Source organism: Lepidochelys kempii, chromosome 7, assembly GCF_965140285.1.
Source record: "Lepidochelys kempii isolate rLepKem1 chromosome 7, rLepKem1.hap1, whole genome shotgun sequence".
Lineage (NCBI taxonomy): Eukaryota > Metazoa > Chordata > Testudines > Cheloniidae > Lepidochelys > Lepidochelys kempii.
The window spans coordinates 51540867-51561959 of record NC_136386.1 but is presented as its reverse complement, the minus strand read 5'-3'; the positions used below and the strand labels follow the sequence as shown (position 1 = coordinate 51561959).

The following is a 21093-nucleotide window of genomic DNA, read 5'->3' as shown; positions in this document are numbered from 1 at the left end:
CAGGAGGCAGTAGAATTGTCTGCAGGGCCCATCCACTAGGTTAGTGAGCTAGTGGAAGAGGGGCCCTGTGCAGACAGAAGCATTGGAGGTGCTGCGTCTGTGCTTCTGGTTCCTTGCTACAGGGCATGAGGCCAGGGTCTCAATGTCTGTAAGTGGAGCGCAGCAGTCAGTGTCCCTGTCTCCTCGTTAGTCACCACACTGGGCTCATCATCTTTGAGTGATGGTCTCTGTTGTTTTCCACTGAGGGTAATGCACATGCACCGTGTACCTGGAGCTTTTCAAGGTAGCGGTGTCCATCAGTCCATATATACACCCTTACATTGCCTCATGGTTTTGCCTGAGGCAATAAAGGGCGGGGTGGACCGACTGCATCTTCAGTTGCTTCGTACCGCCCCATGATCCGAGTCAGAGCTTCTGCTGTCTTCTCCTCCTGGGTGATGCATTTTCCAAACTTTTCAGAAAAACTATTTTTATTCTTGTTCAGAGTTAGAATTTTCTTTTTTGCAGTAATTTTCTAGTTCCTAGAAGCTTGGTAAAATTAAGGACTTGGGTAGGGTGACTGTATTTCCCTATGCTGAATATGGGACAACTGGTAAAATTACTCGTATTCAAGCAAGTTCAACGGCAATCAAACGGAACTATGCAGTACAAAGTTCAAATTAACATCAAGTTGACTGAGCCCCTATTAAAAAATACTGTGTAGTTGGATTATTTTTATTTACTTATCTTTAAGGCTTTAGGGTTCACTCAGGGAGGGTCTCTCACACACACACACTCTCACTCTCTCCTTTACTCCTCTCTCACATGGGTAGGGGGGTAACCAACCGACCTAGCAATACCTGCCTGGCATACTCTGCCCTCCATGCCTGGATGGGCCCCCGGGATGGACCCGCCTCTCCTGGTACCTGGCATTGCATCTTCCCAAGGCAACGCATCGGGGGCACGCAGAGTCACGTTCCCCCCCCCGAATAGGGCCAGTAACAGCCTTTCGGCACTGTGTGGGAGAGAAGGAACGGGAGCTGCTTCCAGACGTGGGATGGGGGTGGGGAGTAGGATGACCTGCCCCATGTCTTTGCAGAGCTTATCTCTTTCCTCCCCCTTAAACCCCCCCCCCCCCAATGTCGCTGTAATCAGCTTGTCCCTTCCTGCCCAGACAGTATCGAAAGGCAGCTAACATCTCCAGGCTGCTGATGTAACCCAGCTCCTTCTGGCTACAGCATGGGCAGGAAGGGGTTAAGCCTTAAGGATGTGTTGTGCACCAGGGCCCAGGGAACCTCGCTGCAGGGGCTTCAGTGAACCTGGCCAGAGAGGGGGCTCAGCAGGGGAGGGTGCCTAGGGGATGGAGCAGCCCTGTGTTCCCTGGGGCAGGACCCAGGGTGAGGGGTGTGGGTGAAGAGTATGCTAAGCCTCTGCCCCGGGAGTTGCTATGGAGCCTGCAGGGTTGGGGTGTGAACAGGCTGGAAATCGCTTCCCCTGCCTGCTACTCCAGAGCTTGGCTGAGGGATGGAGAGGTTTCCCCGTGCCAGCTCTGTGCGAGGCTTTGGTACATGCAGGGCTTGGCGGCTCCTGCCCAGCACCCCTGGGCTTTCTCAGGGTGCTGGCCCAGCCAGAGGCAGTGGGGGAAGAAAAGAGCCTGCTGGCCAGGCTGTCAATGAGCTGAGCGCTCCGACAAGGGGCTGGCTCCCCGTACAGTGCTGAGAGTGGGATGCGCCCTGCCGGGGGGATATGACAAAGCAGCAGGGCTTGGGAGGTGAAGAGGAAAAGCAGGGAGAGGACAGTGAGAGGGGGAGCATGTAAAGGGCTGATGGGTGGGCAGCAAAGGTGACACGTAACCAACTGCTGCCTGATGCCTGCCTGCATTCACCAGCCGCTGCAGCAAGCAGCCAGTGCCCACTGGAAATGGGGTGAGGGGCGGGGCCCTGCTTGCTGAGAGCTGGCATGCAGTGGGGGGCTGTGCTGACTGACCAGCAGGGGGAGTGGCTGGCCCTGTGTGCTGCATCTTTTCCCCTGCTACCAGCTTCGCACACCCACCCCCATCGTTGGCACTGGATCCCCGCACTCACTGCCGGTGGGTGGGTGATGGTAAGCAGGGATCCAGCCAGTAGCAGGACTTGCTGATACTGATTTTTTTTTGGGGGGGGGGGGAGACAGAAAATACGGGACAATTTGCTTGTTTTTAAGAAAAAGTCAGGACACCTGCAGGAGGACTTAAATATGGGACTGTCCCTTCAAAAACAGGGCATCTTGTCATCCTAGACTTGGTACATGGCTTTGGCGGTTTCCTGCCAAACAATCTGCCCCCCCTTCCCCACCCCCAACACCCAGGTCTGGAAACTGGATTATGCCAAAGATGCTGGGATTCAGTCTGTGGTCCTTGCCTTGCTCATTTTCCATCAGCAATGAGTACTGTTTGGGGAAGCCCAACCCACATCCAGGAGCAGTATCTGCCTCTCCTTCCCTGCCCTTATGTGGGAAAGCTGAGCCCTCTGGCTTCAGGTCTCCGGGGGGCCACAATCAGATTCTGGCTGGGGAACTCCCCTGTACATCAGCCTGAACAATCTGAGTGCTCCCCGCTACTGTGGAGCCTCTGTCCGGCTCCACTGGTACCAGTGCTAGAGACCCCATGCCGGGACCTAGCCATGAGCCTCGGAAGTATGTGCATAAGCATGGCAGTAAGTCTTCCTCTGAATCAAAGAAAGACTCCGCACTGTCCACGAATTCCGGCTATGGAGAAGTGACATGTTCCAAGGCTCACAAGACTGACAAGAGGCTGCACCATTTCCCAGATCTGTACCATCTGCTGGACCCATGTGCCCCTCCTGCTTCAGCTCCACCAGTGCCCCATGAATCATCGGTTCTGAGACAAACCCCTTTACCAGTCCCAGTTCCATCCATAGACCAGGTACCATTAACTACGGGGAGACTTGAAAGTGCTCCTGGGCCTCATGATCTGTTCACCCTGGAAAGAGTGAGGTCTCCGAGTGTTCTGGTGCACTCACCTGTTCAGAGAGCCCCATCTCCTGCATTAGATCTACCACCTGCTGGCCTTATCCTGTCGGCACCACCGTTTGTACAAGACTCCAGTTCCTCCAAGTCTGAGGATTCGGATGTTCAGCATGGTCCCCCACTTCCATTCCAGAGACATGACTATTGGAGGGTGCTGGTGGCACCATGGTAGTTCCCTCCTTTCATAGCTCAGGAGCCACTGGTACCCGGCTCACTGGGCACCAACACAATAGCAGCAGGATCAACCAGGTTGGCTATATTGGAGCTCATGGCATCAATAGTCACCTTTGGAACCATCCAGTTCAGCATGGGAGGATGCTCCTATTTCACCTCCCCACCCTTTGAGTAGGCATTCAGAACCTGGGTTAGACGATGCACCAATGAGTCAGTTACTGATTGACTCCGGAGAGATTCCCTTCGCCATCCCCGGATGCTAGATGCCTATCATCCATTTCAAGAGCTACTACAGAGGATAGCTAGTGCTCTTGAGATCACACTAGAAGAGGTGCAGGACAGTCAGTAAGAGTTATGAGACATTCTGCACGCATCGGTACCGGGAAGGGTGGCCTTCCAGATCAATTATACCATTATTTAACTGGCATGCACGGTGTGGCATATCCTGGCCACATGCACCCCCACTCCAAAGGAGGCTGAGAAAAGATACTATTTCCCCCCCCAAGGGATCTGAGTTTTTGTTTTCACACTCTCCACCTAACTCCTTGGTGATCCAGGCCACATCGGAGCGGGACAAGCAGCAACACTCATGCTCTACCCCTGCAGACAGGAGGACAAGAGACTGGCCCTTATGGGTCGAAAGGTCGTCTCAGCAGGACTACAGTTCTGGATTTCTGACTGCTTGGCACTGATGGCCAAATATGACTTCATGAACTATGGACGGAGGGCGGAGTTTGCAGATAAGTTACCTCAGTAGGATCGTTCCCAATTCCAAGCAGTGTTACAGGAAGGCAAGTTGGTCACCAGATCCATACTTCAGGCTGCAACTGATTCAGCGGACACGTCCTCATGAGTACTGGCGACTGGAATTGTCATGAGGAGGGAATCCTGGTTACATTCCTCCGGTTTCCCTAGAGAGGTACAGAATACAACTGAGGACCTCCCCTTTGACAAATCACACCTCTTCAACCAGAAGATGGATGATTCCTTACACTCACTGAAAGACACTGGTGCCACCGTACAGTCCTTAAGCATACATACACTGGCACCAAAGAAAAAATGTTATTGCCTGCCACCTACACAGCACTACAGAACCCCCCCACTTCTCCCACCAACGAACCTACGAACCTCATGAGAAATGTTCCTAAGGCCGCAGAACCTGTCTGCCTGTTCTGACAACGCAGACCTCTGCACAACACACTCGGTCATTGCGAAAGAGATATTTCTGAGTGCAACTAGAGAGCCATCAACAACTCTGTACACCAATGCTCTTGCCAACCACCCCTTTTGGGGGTCATCTCCAATTCCGCCTGCAAGTAGAGCGATAACAATGGACCAGGGATTCTGGATGTCATTTGACGTGGCTATACCATCAAGTTCATGATGATGCCTCCTCCACATCCCCCACCTCAGTCCCTTCTCAGGAATCACTCTCATGATAGCATTCTTACCCTAGAGATGGACTTCCTCCTGTGGAGAGGAGCAGTGGAGCCAGTCCCTATACCCCTCCATGGCACAGGGTTCTGCTCCCAACTATTTCCTGGTACCCAGAAAGAACAGGGGATGGAGACCAATCTTGGATCTCCAACACCTCAACCGTTCTATTCACAAGCCAAAATTCCACATGGTCACACTTGCAGCCATCATTCCCCCAGTAGAAAAAGGCTTTTGATAAGCAGGATGGCTACTTCCATATCGACATATATGCGACTCACAGACAGTTCCTGAGGTTCAAGGTGGGGCCTCGACACTTCCAATACAGGGTACTCCTTGTGACATAGTGAGGATTTTCTCTTGCTATGTTGTATGTGAGCCTATGTGAGTCTTACTGTTTTGTATGAATGCTGTGTGTGCCTCAGTTTCCCTGTGTATTGCACCACAGGGTAATACCTTAATACCTTGTGTATTAAGGGTGCGTGACTTTTTGCGGGGGCTGCTCCAGCTGCCTGCATGGATGCCATGGCTGCCCCTTCGTAATCAGAGACCCAGGAGAGGGATGGGACCAAGTAACTTTTGGCCCAGGAAGCAACCTAAGGCCAGAGGAGGAGCAACAGGCAGGGCAGGGGCCAGGCAGCTGGAAGTGAGTCAGTCTCGGCTGGCTTGGGGCACAGGGGGAGGGCCAGAGCCCTGAGTCTGGGCTCCCCTCCCCCAAGATGGACTTGGCTGAAAGTCACTGATTTCTGTGCTAACAAGTTCTGTCATACGCTATGTTCCTGTTGACTAATAAACGTTTTGTTTTTCCGGCTGTCTGAGAGTCCCATCTGACTGCAGAGTTGGCTTGCAGGGCCCTCTGGCTTCCCAGGGAACCCCGCCTAGGTGGACTCGCTGCGGGAAGCGCACGGTGTGGAAAGGGATGCTAAATGCTCCGAGGTCAGACCCAGGAAGGTGGAAGCTTTGTAAGCTTCTTGCACTGGAGACAGTATGCTCAGGGAGAGGAGGCATGCTCCCCCAGAGTCCTGACTGGCTTCATATGGAGTAGTTCCAGAGCATCTCCCCGGTGACTCCGTGACACTCCTGTTTGGACTTACCACTGCCCCACAAGTTTTCACTAAGATTTTCTCTGTGGTAGCAGCTCATCTACCTCATCAAGACTGACATCAAGGAGTTCTTGTCGTCCCCTACCTGGTCGACTGACTGCTGGCAGTGCAGTCCAAAGAGGAAGCTCGAAAATTGATGTCCCAGCTTCTTCTACTCCTCTCCTCTCTAGGAGTGAGTGTCAATGTTGAAAAAGCAACTTTGCAGTCTACATGGTCCCTGGAATTCATAGGAGCATGCATGAATGTGGCCTCCATGTGCTTATCTGCTAAGGGACAGGTTCCAGAGCCTACTGGATCAGATTTCCCTAGTGACTAACAACCTTCAGTTTCAGCCAGGACCTGCCTTTCCCACCTAGGGCACATTGCGGTATGCACATACATCATGCCCTTTGCTCGTCTGTGCCTTCGCTGTCTACAAGTATGGCTGCAGAGTGTACTCCCCTATGCACCAAATCATGGACATCATACTCAACTTTCCACTGGAGGTCACCTTTTCACTTCGATGGTGGACAGACCCACTACAAGTCTGCTCTGGGATGCCCTTCCTTCCATCCTCACAAACTGGGGTGCTCAGATGGGAGATCACATGACACAAGACACTTGGACCATGCAAGAGACCAGGATGCACGTAAACATACTGGAACTTTGGGTGGTGCGCGAAGTATGCCATGTGTTCTCACCAGCTAACTGTTGTCCAACATGACGAGGACATGATGATAACACCACCACAGTATACTACATAAACAAGGGGGCACGAGATCCCCAATGCTGTGTACATAAATGGTACGCCTATGGAAATGGTGTATTGCACACCAAATCCTTTTTTCGGCAGCCTACTTGCCTGGCACCCAGAATGTGACTGCTGATGTTCTCAGCAGAAACTTTTGCAACCAGCCATGAATGGGAGTTGCACGACATGGTAATTGCAGACATCTTTGGGGGACGCCAATCAGGGACCTCTTTGCATCCCACACCAACAGCAAGTGAACTCAATATTCCTCAAGAAGGCGACTTGGTGTCTACTCACTGGGCGACACTCCAGTCGTTGATTGGTCAGACCAGCTGAACTATGCCATTTCCCCCTTCCCACTCTTACTTTGTATCCTCCACAAACTCCAGCAGGAGAGCGTGACGGGTCATTCTGATTGCTCCGTTCTGGCCCTGTCAATTTTGGTTTCCCCTTCTCCGCATGTCGAAACGTCCTCCACTCCTGGTCCAGGCGTTTATGGAACTGCTAACACAATACAATGGCAGACTCAGGCACGCCAATCCGCGGACTTCCACCTGACAGCTTGGTTTTTGGATGGACACCTCCGTTAATATGAGAATGCTCGTTGCCAGTATAAAACTTCCTTCCCAGAAGCCAGAAGGACTCTATGAGTTACTCCTATCAGGCTAAATGGGCACATTTCACTTCCAGGGTACAAGAACAAGGCCTTGCCCCCGAAGCTGTGGGCATCCCGATGCTCGTAGACTATTTCCTCTATTTAAAGACATTGGGGCTTGCTCTCAATTCCAGCAGGGTGCGTGCAGCAGCCATTAGCGCCTAGTTATTAGCGCCTAGTGCCATTAATTAGCCATTAGTGGAGGGGCATTTGATATTTACCTATCCCTTGACTGCCCCATCTGGAAGGGCCTTTTATGTAAATACCTGCCCAGTCAGCCTATTGCTCCCTAGTGGGACCTCAACCTGTTAATGAACACTCCTTTCAAACCTCTGGCCTCCTGCTTTCTGTCTCACCTCTCCATGAAGGTCACTTTCCTTGTCTCCATTGCTTTAGCAAGGAGGGTGGTGACCTGAGGGCTATGGTGGCCACATTCCATAAGGACAAGGTCTCCCTGCGCTTGCATCTGAAGTTCCTACCAAAAGTGGTTTCCCGTTTCCACCTAAACCAACCCATACACCTGCCTGTTTTCTTCCCCAAACTGCATGCTTCCAGTGTAGAACAACGACTCCATTCTCTTGATGTTCGTAGGGCCCTGGCCATTTACCTGCGAAGGACAAAGCCATTCCAGAAGTCTCTTAGACTATTTGTTGCCATAGGATAGAGAATTAAAGAGCAGGCTGTCTCCCCCCCAGAGACTCTTGAAGTGGTGCATTACGCTCTATCAATTTTTGGGACAGTCCTCAGCGGGTGGGATAGGGGCCCATTCCACGAGAGCTGCTGCCGCACTCCATGACATTCCCCTCACAGATACATGTAAGGCAGCCACATGGAGTTCGGTTCCCACGTTTTCTTCTCACTATGATCTAGTGCATGATTCTGTGACGGACGCCTTGTTCGGCATGGCGGCCCTCCGTTCCACAGTTTCGTCTTCTACCTCACACCCTCCTCCTACCTACGTACTGCTTGTTAGTCCCTCTCCGTGGAATACAATAGGGACCAACGCCTGAAGAAGGGGAGGTTACTTACCTGTAACTGGAGGTTCTTCAAGATGTGTGGTCCCTACTTGTACTCCAGACCCACCCTCCTTCCCCTCTGCTGTGGATCTGTGGATCTGCAGTGGAGAAGGAACTGGAGATGTGGTCGGTTTGCCCCACCCTTCAGGCAAACCCACGGGACAACGCAAGGGGTATGTGCAGTCCGACGGATGCTATTACTTTGGAAAGCTCCAGCTACGGGTGCCCAGCGCATGCACGTTGCCCTCAGTGGAATACAGACAGGAACCACCCATCTTGAAGAACCTCCAGTTATAGGTAAGTAACTGCCCCTTCTAGCTGCTGAACACCTGCTGCTCCCCAGGCTGTTCACTGGGCCCTGGTAGTTTAGCACCTTGCACTGCCCTGGCCTCTGCTAAAGTCAGTGTGCAGCAGGGTCTAGAGCCAGCAACAGACCTGGGGCTCTGCCACCTGTGCACAGGGGCAGGGCTGCCCCCAGTGGGTACCAAGGGATCTGATTCCTTGTCTGCAGTTACTCTCTTTCCTCCAGCCAGCGCTTAATCGGATCCTTCCAAAGAGCCCACAGCCATTTCTGTCTGAGCAGGGAGTGTTTTTATCTAGTGTAGTGGGGTGATGTGGCCAGTCCTACACAGGCTGCCCCCTCCTGCCTGGCTCCCTGGCCTATGGGTTGCATGAGGAGCTGCCCCAGCTGTTGGCTCCTGGAACTGAGAGCTCCGCTGCTGGCAGCGCCCTGACCAAGGGGGGCAAGCGCCTGGCAGGACAAGCTAGGCTGTCGGTTGCTTTGGGGTTTTGGAAGCACTGGCCTCAATGCCAGGGCAAACCTCTGCTGTCACGGAGTCCTCACCCCGCAGAAGTCTGGTCCCAGTGCCCGGTATGGTACTGGTGGGAGGGTCAGCCCTGGCTAATGACCTGCAGTGCAGGACTCCAGGTTATCACAGCTCTTCCCTGGAGTCTAGGAAGCAGCTGGCTGCTGCAATTCAATTCCCAGTGCCCTGCCCTTGCTCTCCATGGGGAATAGAGGCCTGACCTTGTGTGTGTGTTTGCAGGGCCAAGCGGGCGACAGCTGTGCTCCTGGCGGACCCCTGCTTCCAGCTCCGCTCCATCCAGTACCTGCTGGGCCATGCAGAGCCATCAGCTCTGGCAGCCATGCCTCCCTCTGCAGACAAGAGACATTTCTCCCTGCACACCTGTAAGTATCTGCACTGCACCAGGCGAGGGCCATGGGGGTGTCCCCTTGGGGCATCTGGCTGGGCCAGCTTTGGGAACTGGAGCTCTGTCCTCCTCAGAGGCAGGCTGGCCCCTGGGGTCATGCTCTGGGGTGGGGGAGTGGGGGGGTGGGCCTCCCCTTTCCCCCACCCTGGGGAACAACACGGGGTTGGTTTTTACAGCTTGGTCTTCACCCCATTTGTGTAAGAGACTCAACTTGGCAGGGAGAGATTCCCGCGGCAGCCTGTAGCCAGCAGGGGATGGGCCACAAAGGACACTGCTCCTCCATGGGCTGAGTGACTCCCCTTGGGTACTGCAGGGGGCCGGAGCCGGTTGCACCCTGCACACACCTCAGGGCAGGACAGTGAGCCAAGGCAGAGCTCGGTGCCAGGGAGCGATGTGGGTGCATCCAGGCCCTGGCACAGAGCTTCCCCTCAAAGTCTGCTTTTCCCAGGCACCTTCCGGCAAGAGAGGAGAGAGAAAGTCTTTGCCAGCTGCCCTGTCCTACCCCAGGATCCAGGTCCACCCCCCGGCCATGTCCACAGCCCCTCCAGCCTTCTCTCAGTGCCAAGGGAATGAAGCAAAATGAAGGGATGGCAGAGAAGGGGCAGCTCCCAGGGCACTAAAAACACGTCTCAACAGTGCCCATGGGTCCCTGGCAGGGTGGAGGTGTCATGCAGTCACAGGGCCTGGTCTGTGCCCCCCAGCTTGTCACCAGTCTCCTGGGAGTGCTCCCTCTGGTGTGCCAGGCCCCAAGGCCCCACATAATTCCAGTGGGACAGGCCCATGACCTCCATCCCTGGGCCATCAGCACCAATGATCGCTGGTTCTCTGGGTGGCTCCCTGCAGCGAGTCCAGCCCAACCAGACCCCTGCTGGAGGCTTGTACTGTCCCCTCCAGGGTGCAGTGCTCTAGAGTATCTGCAACGACACCAGGAATCTGTTCCTAGCCAGGGGACCATTTACTAGTCACCTGGCGACAGAATCGGGGAGTCTGAGGGGAGCCCAGGGAACTGATTGGTAATGTCCAGCCCAAGTTCCGTCTGGGTAGCCAGGGCCCACCATGCTGTAGTGAACCCCATGGTTCAGGCTGTGTCTCTGTCCGACTCCTTGATCAGTTCCCATGCAAGACCCCAACTCCTTCCAGCAGCCAGCTCCTATCCCCGCACCTCACGCTTCCCAGCCTTTGTGCTCGGGCTGGGGCCTGAGGGCAGGGAATCCAGCTCCCTCCGGGCTGCTGGTCAATAGGTGTCCATGTCCTGGGGACTGGCTTTGCCGTTTGTCTTCTCATATGTGCCCTTGATACAGGGTCAGCCTTGGGCCAGTTTTTTCCAAGTGACACATCCCAGCTCAGACCGCTAAGTGCCATTCATACTATTCCTTCAGCCTGCCCCGAGAGCGAACAGTCCCCTCCCCTATCCCACACCCACACTGAGCAGACTTGCAAAATAAGAGGGAAACTGAGGCACACATAGGCTTCATAAAAATATGACAGAAAATCCCCCTTAGTCATAAGAGGCACTGGGCAGTCACAGCGCCCTCTGGCTGGAGTTCCATGTGACCTAGCTGAGGATGGCTCAGAGCCCAGGTGCTGCAGTGCCCATTGGGGAAGGGCAGGGCTGGGCTGCCCCCTTTGCTCCCGGCAGTAAGGCTGTACCACAACACTGTGCTGCAAAGAGGAGAGGCAGGGTGTGCCTTGAAGTGGCTGGAGTCCCCACTCTGCCAGCACAGAGCTGTTCTGAGCACCTACCCTGCCCAGACTGCTGGTCCCTCTGGGCAGGCACACACCTTGGGAGCGGGCAGTAGGCTGGAGCATCCCACCTCTGCTGAGACAAGAGACCCTGCCCCAGGAGAAAGGGTCTGGCCCTGTTGCAAGAGCGGAGACCAGCTGGCCGGCCTGGGGTTGGATCTGTTGGTCTTCAGGATGCCGGTGTTGCTGCTCTCTGCCACAGCTGGCTGAGCACTGCTCTTGTTACAGTTGTGAATCCACAGTTATCTCCTAGTGCCACAGCAGGGTGGCACTCAGCCAGTCGGTCACTGGCCAGCATGTGGCCTTGGGTAGCCGGCCACTTGCACGTTAGTGCAACTCTGGCATCTAGTAAGGCCCTGTAGGCTGCAGCTGGTGTGTGCCCGCTTAGTGAGGGGGTGTTCTCTGAGCTCTGCCTAGCAGTATCATGTATTGTCTCCTAGTACTGCAAAGGGAAGATGTGCTGGAAATGCAGTGGCCAGGTGGTATGTGCTCATGCATGGCTCTGAGCACCTCTCCTTATGCACAGGTAGGAGCTGCTAATTAGCTTCTCAGAGCATGCTGTGCTCAGCTCAGTCACTCACCACCTGGATCCCAGTACCTGCGGGCATGCCCTGCCTAAGCCCCTCTGTGTAGCTGAACACTGAGTGCTCAGGCTCTGCTCCCCTCCCCGTGGCACTGCAATTCTAGCACAGTGACTGGGGGCTGTGCAGCATTGTTCTGCAGCCCAGCATCTCCCCCAGCTCTGGACATCTCGGCCACTCTCATCTCTCTGCAGCGCACAGAGGTGAATCAGCATTTTGGCGCCACACGCTCTTGTCACCCACCCCCACCCCCCCGCATGTTCCCACTTGCTGCCGCATTCTCTGCCTTTGTGGCTGTTCCTTTTGCTCCTGCCCTTACTCCTTCTATTTTAACTTTCTGTCTTGTTCTGTGGGCAGTGGGGAGCAGGGTTCTCTCTCCTGGGCATTCCTCCTCCTCGTCCTCCTAAGTTTTAACCCTCCTTGAGCCTTGGCTGCAGTGTTTCCCTACTGGCTCCTCTGCCCCTTACACGTGCAGCCAAGAAAGCACTGAGTCAAATCCAAGCAGTGCTCGATTTGTGAGGCAGCCTTCTCAGGCTTGGCAGATGATGAGTTGTGCCTAGCATGCACCTAGCCTTCCATCCCTAATTCTGTTAGGTCCTGGGGCTACGAGTCGAGCAGGCAAGTGGGGTCCCTACCTACCAAGGCAGCTGTGAGTCCAACAGGGGAAAATGGACCAGGAACCACAGTGCAGAACAGGGAGAGTCTCCAGAAGAAAGGAGAACCCTGACTGCTTAACTAAGGGGATAAGTCCCAGGGGCCTCTTGCAGAAGAGGGGAGGATTGCAGGGCCACGAGTGTCCTCTGCCTCCTTGCAAGTTGTAAAGTGGGTCCTGAGCACCATGGGAAAAGAAGCAGGGCTTCTAATCAGCTCCCTCCCTCCTGAGCTGTCCAGGTGGGCCCTGACTAGTTCCCCCTCCCCGTCCCAGGTTCAGAGCCAGACCTCTCAAGAGGGCTCCAGGCCTTATGGAAGACAAGCCGTAGGCGGCCTCCCCAAAGCCACAGCAGAGTTTCTATGCTCCCAAAGTTCGCAAAAAAGATAAAAAGTCTGAAAGGGGAAAGAAAAGGCACATAAAATCCAGGAGGTCCGAGTCCTCCGACTCCTCCCCCTGCGGAAGGCGAGCTGTCTGGCGTTCACTACAAACAGGCTGCGGGGAAAACTCAGCAAAGGCTTTTTCTCCTAGAGAAATGTCAAGCCATGTACAGCAAGGTTATCTGCATGATTCAAACCCAACCTCAGCAAGCTCCTGAGAGTGAGCCTCGGAGTCAATTTCTTCCCTCAAAACCCTCTCCAGTGGTGGTGATACCCCTTCATTCTTCCTTCCAGGGGGTGAGTGGGGTAAGCCAGGCAAGGGCCAGCACGTTAACAAGAGCGACCTCAGGCTCCATAACATTCCAGACCCAAAGGACTTCAAAGGCTGGCCCTGCTGTAGCGTCCCTCCCCAGGGATACCATTAGCCCCTCAGAAGAGGAGTTCTACCCTACGGAACCCACATATAGGAAGATGGAGGCCATTCTCAAACAAGACTTTGAAGCCTCCTCTGCCACCTTCCGAGCGTCCCTGGGAGCAGCTGCTTGCTTTGCAAGAGTATCTCTCCTGGCTGGGAGATCACAAAGCCCTTAAGGAGAGAGATCACCCTGACTTCGGCTTCATTTTAATGAATGTCTTTCTAGCAACAGTGATGGTAGCTGACACTGCAATGGATGCAATGAGATTGTCAGCACGAGCCATGGCTTCCAGCTAAGCTACCAGGCACCACCTATGGCTCTGATCCTGGAAGGTGGGTACTCGCTCTAAGCAGGTCCTGTGGTCGGCCAAGTTTTGAGGCTCCCTCTTTGGAGAAAAGCCAGAATAAGTGGTGGCAGACAATGCAACAAAATCCAAAAGGTCTTTCCCTTCCCCACTAAATGCTCTCTATAGAATGTAGTCTGGTCTTCAGACAGAGATGCTCCTTTTGCTACTTGTCCTCACAGAGGTACCTATGAAGGGACAGCCGGTTTCCCAAGGGAAAACAGTGGGATCAAAGTCCAGAAGGAAAGTCCAGAGGGACCTCAGCTCTCCTAAAATCCAATTTATGACACAGATTATGTAGGCCTCTGCCCAGGAGAGAAGCGAGGGGGCAGAATTTCCCATTTTCTAGAGGAATGGTTTTCTTTAACCACAGAGAAGTTGACCAGGGTGATAGTGAGCTAGCGATAGTCCCTCAAACAGTGGGCTCCACCCCATCCATTCTTCATCCAATCACCTAGTTTCAACAACCCTGTAAAACACAATTTGATCCAGAATGAAATATCTCAACTTTGGGATATCAGCGTGATAGAGAGTGTTCCCTCAGAAAAAGGTTTGCCGGGTTGTACTCCAACATCTTCATTGTGCAGAAGCTCATGGTAGGTATCAGAGCCATTCTGAACCTCAAAGGGCTGAACAAGTGGATGAAGAAAACAATGTTTCTGATGGAGACCCTGGCCTGTACGGTATCCTCCCTGTCCAGAGGGACTTCTTGACTTTAGTACCTCTTGCAGACGCATATCTCCATATCCCCATCTGATCGTGCCACGCAGACTTCACCTACAGCAGGAAACATTGAGTATTGAATGCTCCTGGCTGGCCTGTCTTTGGTCCCCATGGTTTTACAAAGAAGTTGGTAATAGCCAGACTCAGGTTGCAGAGAACTCACCTGTACCCTATTCTCGACAACATCCCAATCGGAACTCCATCGCAGTCATCAGTTCAGAGGACCACATCTTGGATGTTGAATCTCCTCCAGGCGCACTGCTTCTTCATCAGTGCCAAGAAAAGTTCTCTGATTCCATCCAACAGACTAACCACCTGGGAGCAGAAATGGACACCTTGATAGCAAACATCATTAGACAGAAAAGGAGTACTTGTGGCACCTTAGAGACTAACAAACTTATTTGAGCATAAACTTTCGTGAGCTTCAGCTCACTTCATTGGATGCATGCAGTGGAAAATACAGTGGGGAGATTTTATATACACAGAAACATGAAACAATGGATGTTACCATACACACTGTAACAAGAGTGATCAGGTAAGGTGAGCTATTACCAGCAGGAGAGGAAAAAAAACCTTTTGTAATGATAATCAAGGTGGGCCATTTCCAGCAGTTGACAAGAACATGTGAGGAACAGTAGAGGGGGGAAATAAACATGGGGAAATAGCTCATCTTACCTGATCACTCTCATTACAGTGTGTATGGTAACATCCATTGTTTCATGTTCTGTGTATATAAAATCTCCCCACTTTATTTTCCACTGCATGCATCCGATGAAGTGAGCTGTAGCTCACGAAAGCTTATGCTCAGATAAATTTGTGAGTCTCTAAGGTGCCACAAGTATTCCTTTTCTTTTTGTGGATACAGACTAACACGGCTGCTACTCTGAAACCTATCATTAGAAAGGTTTCAGAAAATCCAGAAATTTATCATCTTGCTCCAGAGCTGTAGCAAGCCTACCATAGCACTGTGCTGTGCTAGGACTCCTGGTAGTGTGCATAGGGATCACTCCATGGGCACAATCACGCATCAGACCTCTTCAAGTCTTCATACTAAAGGTGTGGGAACATTTCCCGGAACACATGAAAGATCAAGTACGGGTTCCAACACAGGTATTTAACTCCTTATAATGGTGGTCAGCCCATGATAATGCCTGCAAAGGCATGCCCATCTGCCTTCCAGATCTTTTAGTCCTTGCAACCAAGGCCAGCCTGGAGGGCTGGGGAGCTCACTTCAAGACCCAAACAACCCAGGGCCTCTGGAGCTAGGAGACAAAGGCTAACAGCATATACCTCCTAGAGCTGAGAGCTGTTCAGCTAGCTCTGCAAAGGTTCCAGCTCACTGTAAGGGGGAACCATGTTCTGGTTCAATCAGATACTATGACTATGTCTGCATATTTAAACAACCAATGGGGAACAAGGCATCCAGCACTACTTGTGTGAGCAATTGAAATAGTGAGGTGGATGGAACGGTTCTGCCTTTTCCTCAGGGTGATCCATATCAAAGTGGATCTGAACCACAAAAGGGCAGATGGTCTTACCAGGCGCAGAGTCAACAACTCCAAATGATTCTGAATCAGGACTCACCATTCATATATTCTGCCTCCCTTTAACCAACCCATTTGTGAATCATCAAATGCAAAGAAGCCAAAATACTTCACAAGTGAGGCAGACCCCAGAGCCGTGGGCACAGATGCCTGATTGCACAGTTGGCCATAGGGCCTACTTGACACGTTTTCACCTTTTCTGCTACTGAGGAAGGTGGTTCAGAAAATAAAATGAGAGCAGGCAATGGTAATGCTTATAACTCCTCATTGGCCAAGGAGACCTTGGTTCTCAGACCTGATAGAGCTGAAACTGAGACTCCGACTCCAGGTTCCGTGGAGACTGGACATCCTTTCAAAAGGTCCTGTTCTTCAGCCAGACCCAAAACAGCTTCAACTAACAGCCTGGCTATTGACAAGGAAGCACTAGAAGGTCTTGATCCATCTTCCAGATTCATTAAGTCATTGCTTTCATCTAGGAGAGTATCAATACTAAAAATATCCTGTTCTCTGTGGTCCAGGTTCTACAACTGGTACCAAGAACACAATGCAAATCACAGAAATCCTGGAATTCCAGCTATTCTGGACTTTCTCCAAGAAGACATAGACAGAGACCTTCAGCTGAATATCTTTTCATGTCAGGCGTCTGCTCTTAGTATTGTGCTATTTGTAGGATCCTTGGCCCCCTTGCAGAGCATCCACAGGTAGCCAGATTCCTTCTAGCAGTCCAATTAGCCAGACCAGCAGTCAGGCCAGTCTTCCCAGCATGGGACCTACTGCTAGTTTTGAGGGCCCTGCCAGCCATCCCTTTGAGCTTCTGACTCCAGTGTCGGCCTTTCATTTATCCATTAAGACTGGTTCTTAGTAGCTGTCATGTCCACCAGGCAAGTGTTGGAGCTGGCAGCCTTATCCATACATGAGCCTTACTGGGTGTTCCATGAGGTCAAAGTGGGGCTCAGGACACCAGCATCCTTTCTTGCTAAGGTAAATTCCTTCTTTCACACTTCCCAAGAAGCTGTGCTTCCTTTGTTCTGTCTAAAACTACAACATCCAATGGCAAAGATGTGGCAGACCTGGAATGTCAGAAGAGCTTTGAAAAATCTCTCAATTGTGCAGAATCCACAAGAAGATCGGACTCCTAATTTGTGTCCTTCTATTCGAAATGCCAGGGACTCAGAGCTTCCAAGTCCTCCATTGTTAGGTGGATCACACTATGTATTGTGGAACCCTGAATCCTCAGAGGCTCCAGTCCCAGAAGGGATCAAGATCCACTCCATGAGATCCTTAGCAGCCTCATGGGAGAAATAAGCAAGTGCTTTGGAAATTTACAAAGTGGCCACTTGGTCTACAGCAGGGATCTCAAACTCAAATCACAATGAGGGCCACATGAGAAATTGTACATTGGCCCAAGGGCCACATCACTGACCCTCCCTCCCCCAATGCTGCCCCCGGCTCCGCCCCCACTTCACCCCTTCCATGAGGCCCTGCCCCTGCCCCACCTGTTCCCACCCTTTCCCTGCCCATTCCAACCCCTTCCCCAAATCCCTGCCCCTGCCCCACCTCTTCTCTGCCTCCTCCCCTGAGCACGTGGCTCCCCGCTCCTCCTCCCTCCCTCCTAGAAAGCGATAAGTGCTGCCAAACAGCTGTTTGGCAGCGGGAAGCGCCTGCAGGTAGGCAGAGGAGCAGGGACTCAGCGCGCCGGGGGGAGGGGAAGCAGGGGGAGGGGAGTCTGGCAGGCCACAGGAAATAACTCCGGGGGGGGCGCAGGATGCTTGGCGGGCCACAGGAAATAACCCTGCAGGCCGCATGTTTGAGACCCCTGGTCTACAGCTAACATCTTCATTAAGCTCCACAGGGTGGGCCTTCTGTCTTCTGAAGAGGCTCCTATGGCAGAATGATGCTGCAGGCAATGGCTCAGTTATAGTACAGATTTTGAGCAAGTTCACAAAAGGGGCAGGGGCTACTTTTCTATCAAACTTTTGTTTCATAACCCTCCCTATATCTGGTTGCTACTTCCCAGACAGTCAGAACTGTGGGAGAATCAAAGATTTTGTAGCGATAATTTCCTTTCTGCTAGCAGCGTCTCCCACAGTTCTCCCCACCCTGGATGGCTCAGGAGCCAGGGTTAGATACTAAGTGGAATTGTTACCATAGGATTGTCTTCCTTGGTCCAATGTACATAATGTCATTATTTTTGGAATATTTGTAAACGCTATTCCAGTTTTACCGCTTGGGAATATTCCTCTGGCAGCAAGTGGGAGCAGAGAAGGCATGGCCACAGCGTGCTGATCCAGCTCCATGAGCTGCAGCGAGAGGAGATGCTGCTAGGTAGCAGAAAATAAATAATCTTTGAGGGATTTTCCTGCCTCCTTTGGAAATGGCAGGGTCCCCCAAACACTGTGTACCTCCAGCCTCTCTTGTCAGGGTTGCCCAGCCTCTCATCACACAGCTTGAGTGCCCCCTCCCCCCACACCACCCCTTCATTGCCCTGGGCCTTGACACTGCAGCCTCTCCCAGAACCAGCAGCTGCCCCCTCACATCCCTGCTGACCTAGACCTGTTTGCCACCTTGGTCCTAGCTCCCCCAGCCCAACCTACTTGCTTGGATGCCACCTTCGGGCCCTCTGACCCTCGGTGCCCTCTCCAAACCCCAGTCAATGCTGCTTGCCCACCAGTGGCTTTCAGGCAGGCTCTAACGCATGGACACAGCTGCTGGAAGAGAACAGGTGCCCGTCTCTCTGGCCTTGCCCTGCAGGGAGGGAGAGGTATGACCAGCACTCTGCTTGTCTCCTATGCTGCCAGGATCCTGGACACCCCCTCCGGCTCGTCCTGTTTCTGCCTGTGGGGGGGAGGGGGACACTGCAGCTTGCACAGAGCCACTGTGCTGTCCAGCCAACTTGGCTGCAGTTTACCATTCCTGGGCCAGTGGGGTGTCCTGGCGCGAAGTCAGGCACAGAGCTGTGCTGTGTGCCCCACAAGTACCACCCTCCCCTTTGGGGCCAGTTCTGGTGCTCTCTTCCCTTTCACTTCAGCCCTTCCCTCCACAGACACCGACTACATCAGCCTGGAGGAGCTGGCCAAGGTGGAGCGGATGCTGAACCACCTGAGTGAAGAGTCAAAGCAGGCAGCTGCCTCCACGCTGGTGAGTCCCATCCATCCAGCCCCTGCCCAGTCCAGACACCAGCAGCCTTGTGGGGTGGAGGTGGGGGAACCAGTCATGTCAGCTCAGGACTGGTGACTTGGGAGGGTTCAGCCTGGGCAGCTGTGGGGCTGGCTCTGCACATGCTGCCTAGCTTGGCCACTGCACAGCCCAGCCAGCTGTGTACCCAGTACTCTGCTGAATGCTAAATGCACCCACTTCTCTGTGCCTGGCAGCTTGGAACCACTGGGAGATGGCCACACAGGGTGCAGGGCTGCTGCCCTGCTGCATAGTGGGCGTGTCGGGGTGAGGGCTGGCTGGGAAAACTCCCCAGGGCAGAGGCTCCCTTGGCCAAACCTGGGGTATGAGGTGTGATTGGGAATCCCCAGGCAGTCTGAGTCTCTCCAGGATTAAATCCCTGCTACGCTGGCTGAGCTGAAATTGGCCCCAGGGTGCTACACAGGCTGCCAGCCTGAGCAACCCCGGGGCAGCCGCCAGCCTGGGCTACAAGGGACAGGAGTGCTGGGCTCAGGCCACTTGGTGCAGCACCCCCAGTGCTGCTATCTGGCAGGAGGCAGCCCTAGGGAGTGTGTGGGTGCCTTCAGCTGCTAACTTGAGGCCGGGTGATTGTCTTTGCAGCCAACCAGTGAGGAGGACCTGTGCCCCATCTGCTACGCACACCCCATCTCGGCCATCTTCAGGCCATGCTCCCACAAGTCCTGCAAGTGAGTAACTGCGGCCGCCCTCTGCCCCTTCCCTCCCTACTGGGGGCCAGGAACAAGGGAGTCTGCTCGGCCCCACAGGATAGGAGCCAGGGAGAGCAATGCTTCTCCGCTCCCCTTGAACCCCTCCCCTGGCAAAGACTGCCTGCGTCTGGAGCCCAAAGACCTGGTTCATACTCCATGGAAGCTCTTGGACATGTTTGCATGTGGTTGGAGGGGCTCCCCAGTGAGAGGGCCAGGCCCCATCCCTCACCGCACTGGGGCTCCAGACCTCGCTGCAGGGTGACAGAGCAGGGGTGCAGCCATGGGCTCCACAGCTCAAGGGAAGAGCTTTGCCTTGGTGTGCTGGGTGCAGGGCTGGGCACAACTCCCTCATGGTACAGGCTTTGTCTTTTCAGAGCATGCATCAATCAGCACCTGATGAACAACAAGGACTGCTTTTTCTGCAAGGCCACCATCACAGGCGTGGATGACTTCATCAAGCCGGTCAGCTCGTAGCACGGGGCCTGGGCTGGTCCTGCAGGCTCCAGAGGCTCCTTTCCCTCAGCCTCCAGTAGGGGGTGGCCTAGCTCTGGTTAGTTGTGGGCCCTTCCATGGCCCAGCCCCCTTGCTCACGAGGGTGAGGGTCACCAACAGATGGTGGAGGTGCTGCTCTTGCCCTGTCTGAGCCAAGGCTGGGCTTGGCTCGTTCAGCAGGTATGGGGAGGCCTAATACAGTAAGGGCTGAGGGGCCGCCTTTCCCTGGGGAGGCTAATGCCAGCATGTACTCACCACCACAGCCTGTTGGAGCCTGGCTGCCCCCAGGGCCTGTCCTGCTGCTGTTGCCATTTGCTATGGAGCATTTGTTCATGTGTGAGCCTGTGCGCTGCCTGGGACTGGCAGTGCTGTGTTGAGCCACTGCCAGCTTCCCTTTGCTGGGGGTGAGGCATGCTTTGGCCCCAGCTCTAGGTACCAGGCAGCCAGACTGAGGAGAGCTACTGTTTCTGTGCTAAGCTAGACAAAGAGCAGAGGCTGTTCACAGCTGGCTTGGTCTAGGCCTGGTGGCTGAGTTCTCTGCTGGGCTGTAATTGGCTCGGATCTGGCAGCCTGCAGTCCCCCAGCTTCAGCCTGGTGGGGGCGAAGTAGGTGGCACCTCACCCTGCAGCTGCTGGAGGATGTGCTAGCTGGCAGTAGGGTTGGGGATCCCTTGGCCTTGGTCTCAGCTGGGGACGAGGCTAATGCTTGAGCTCTGCTGCAGGTGGGGTGGGACTAGCAGTGGTGTGTGATTTGTGACCTGCCCTGTGGGATTGCTCAGTACTGTGCATTGGGTGCTGTGTTACCTGCCCCAGCCAGGGTCACTTCCCTGCATGGGAGTATTAAATTATTCTTCTTTATGTGGTGGCAACTTGTGTGTGTATGGCAGATGGGAATGAAAGGGTTGGGGATCAAGAAGCAGCTGTGTCTGGGCAGGGGGCAAGCCCCCAGCTGCCTCAGGGGGATAGAGACACAGAGGAATGGTATGGAAAGTAAGGCTGTGCCAGCCCCAAC

General features: G+C 53.7%; 1 protein-coding gene across 9 annotated transcripts in view; it reads left to right on the top strand.

The window, feature by feature from the left end:
• The window catches only part of RNF123 (ring finger protein 123), a 157421-nt gene extending 136482 nt beyond the window's left edge, over positions 1–20939 (top strand). For 5 of the 9 annotated variants that reach the window (XM_078853752.1, XM_073352674.2, XM_078853751.1 and 2 more), the window contains 4 exons: positions 9165–9307; positions 18753–18847; positions 19484–19569; positions 19965–20939. In XM_078853752.1, coding sequence (XP_078709878.1) covers positions 9165–9307; positions 18753–18847; positions 19484–19569; positions 19965–20064 — 424 coding nt within the window. In that variant the 3' untranslated portion in view covers positions 20065–20939. Of the gene's footprint in view, positions 1–9164; positions 9308–11513; positions 11600–18752; positions 18848–19483; positions 19570–19964 lie in introns of those variants that run through there. The other 4 variants (XM_078853754.1, XM_073352675.2, XM_073352677.2 and 1 more) reach the window with 4 other exon arrangements.
• Positions 20940–21093: the final 154 nt, after the last annotated feature.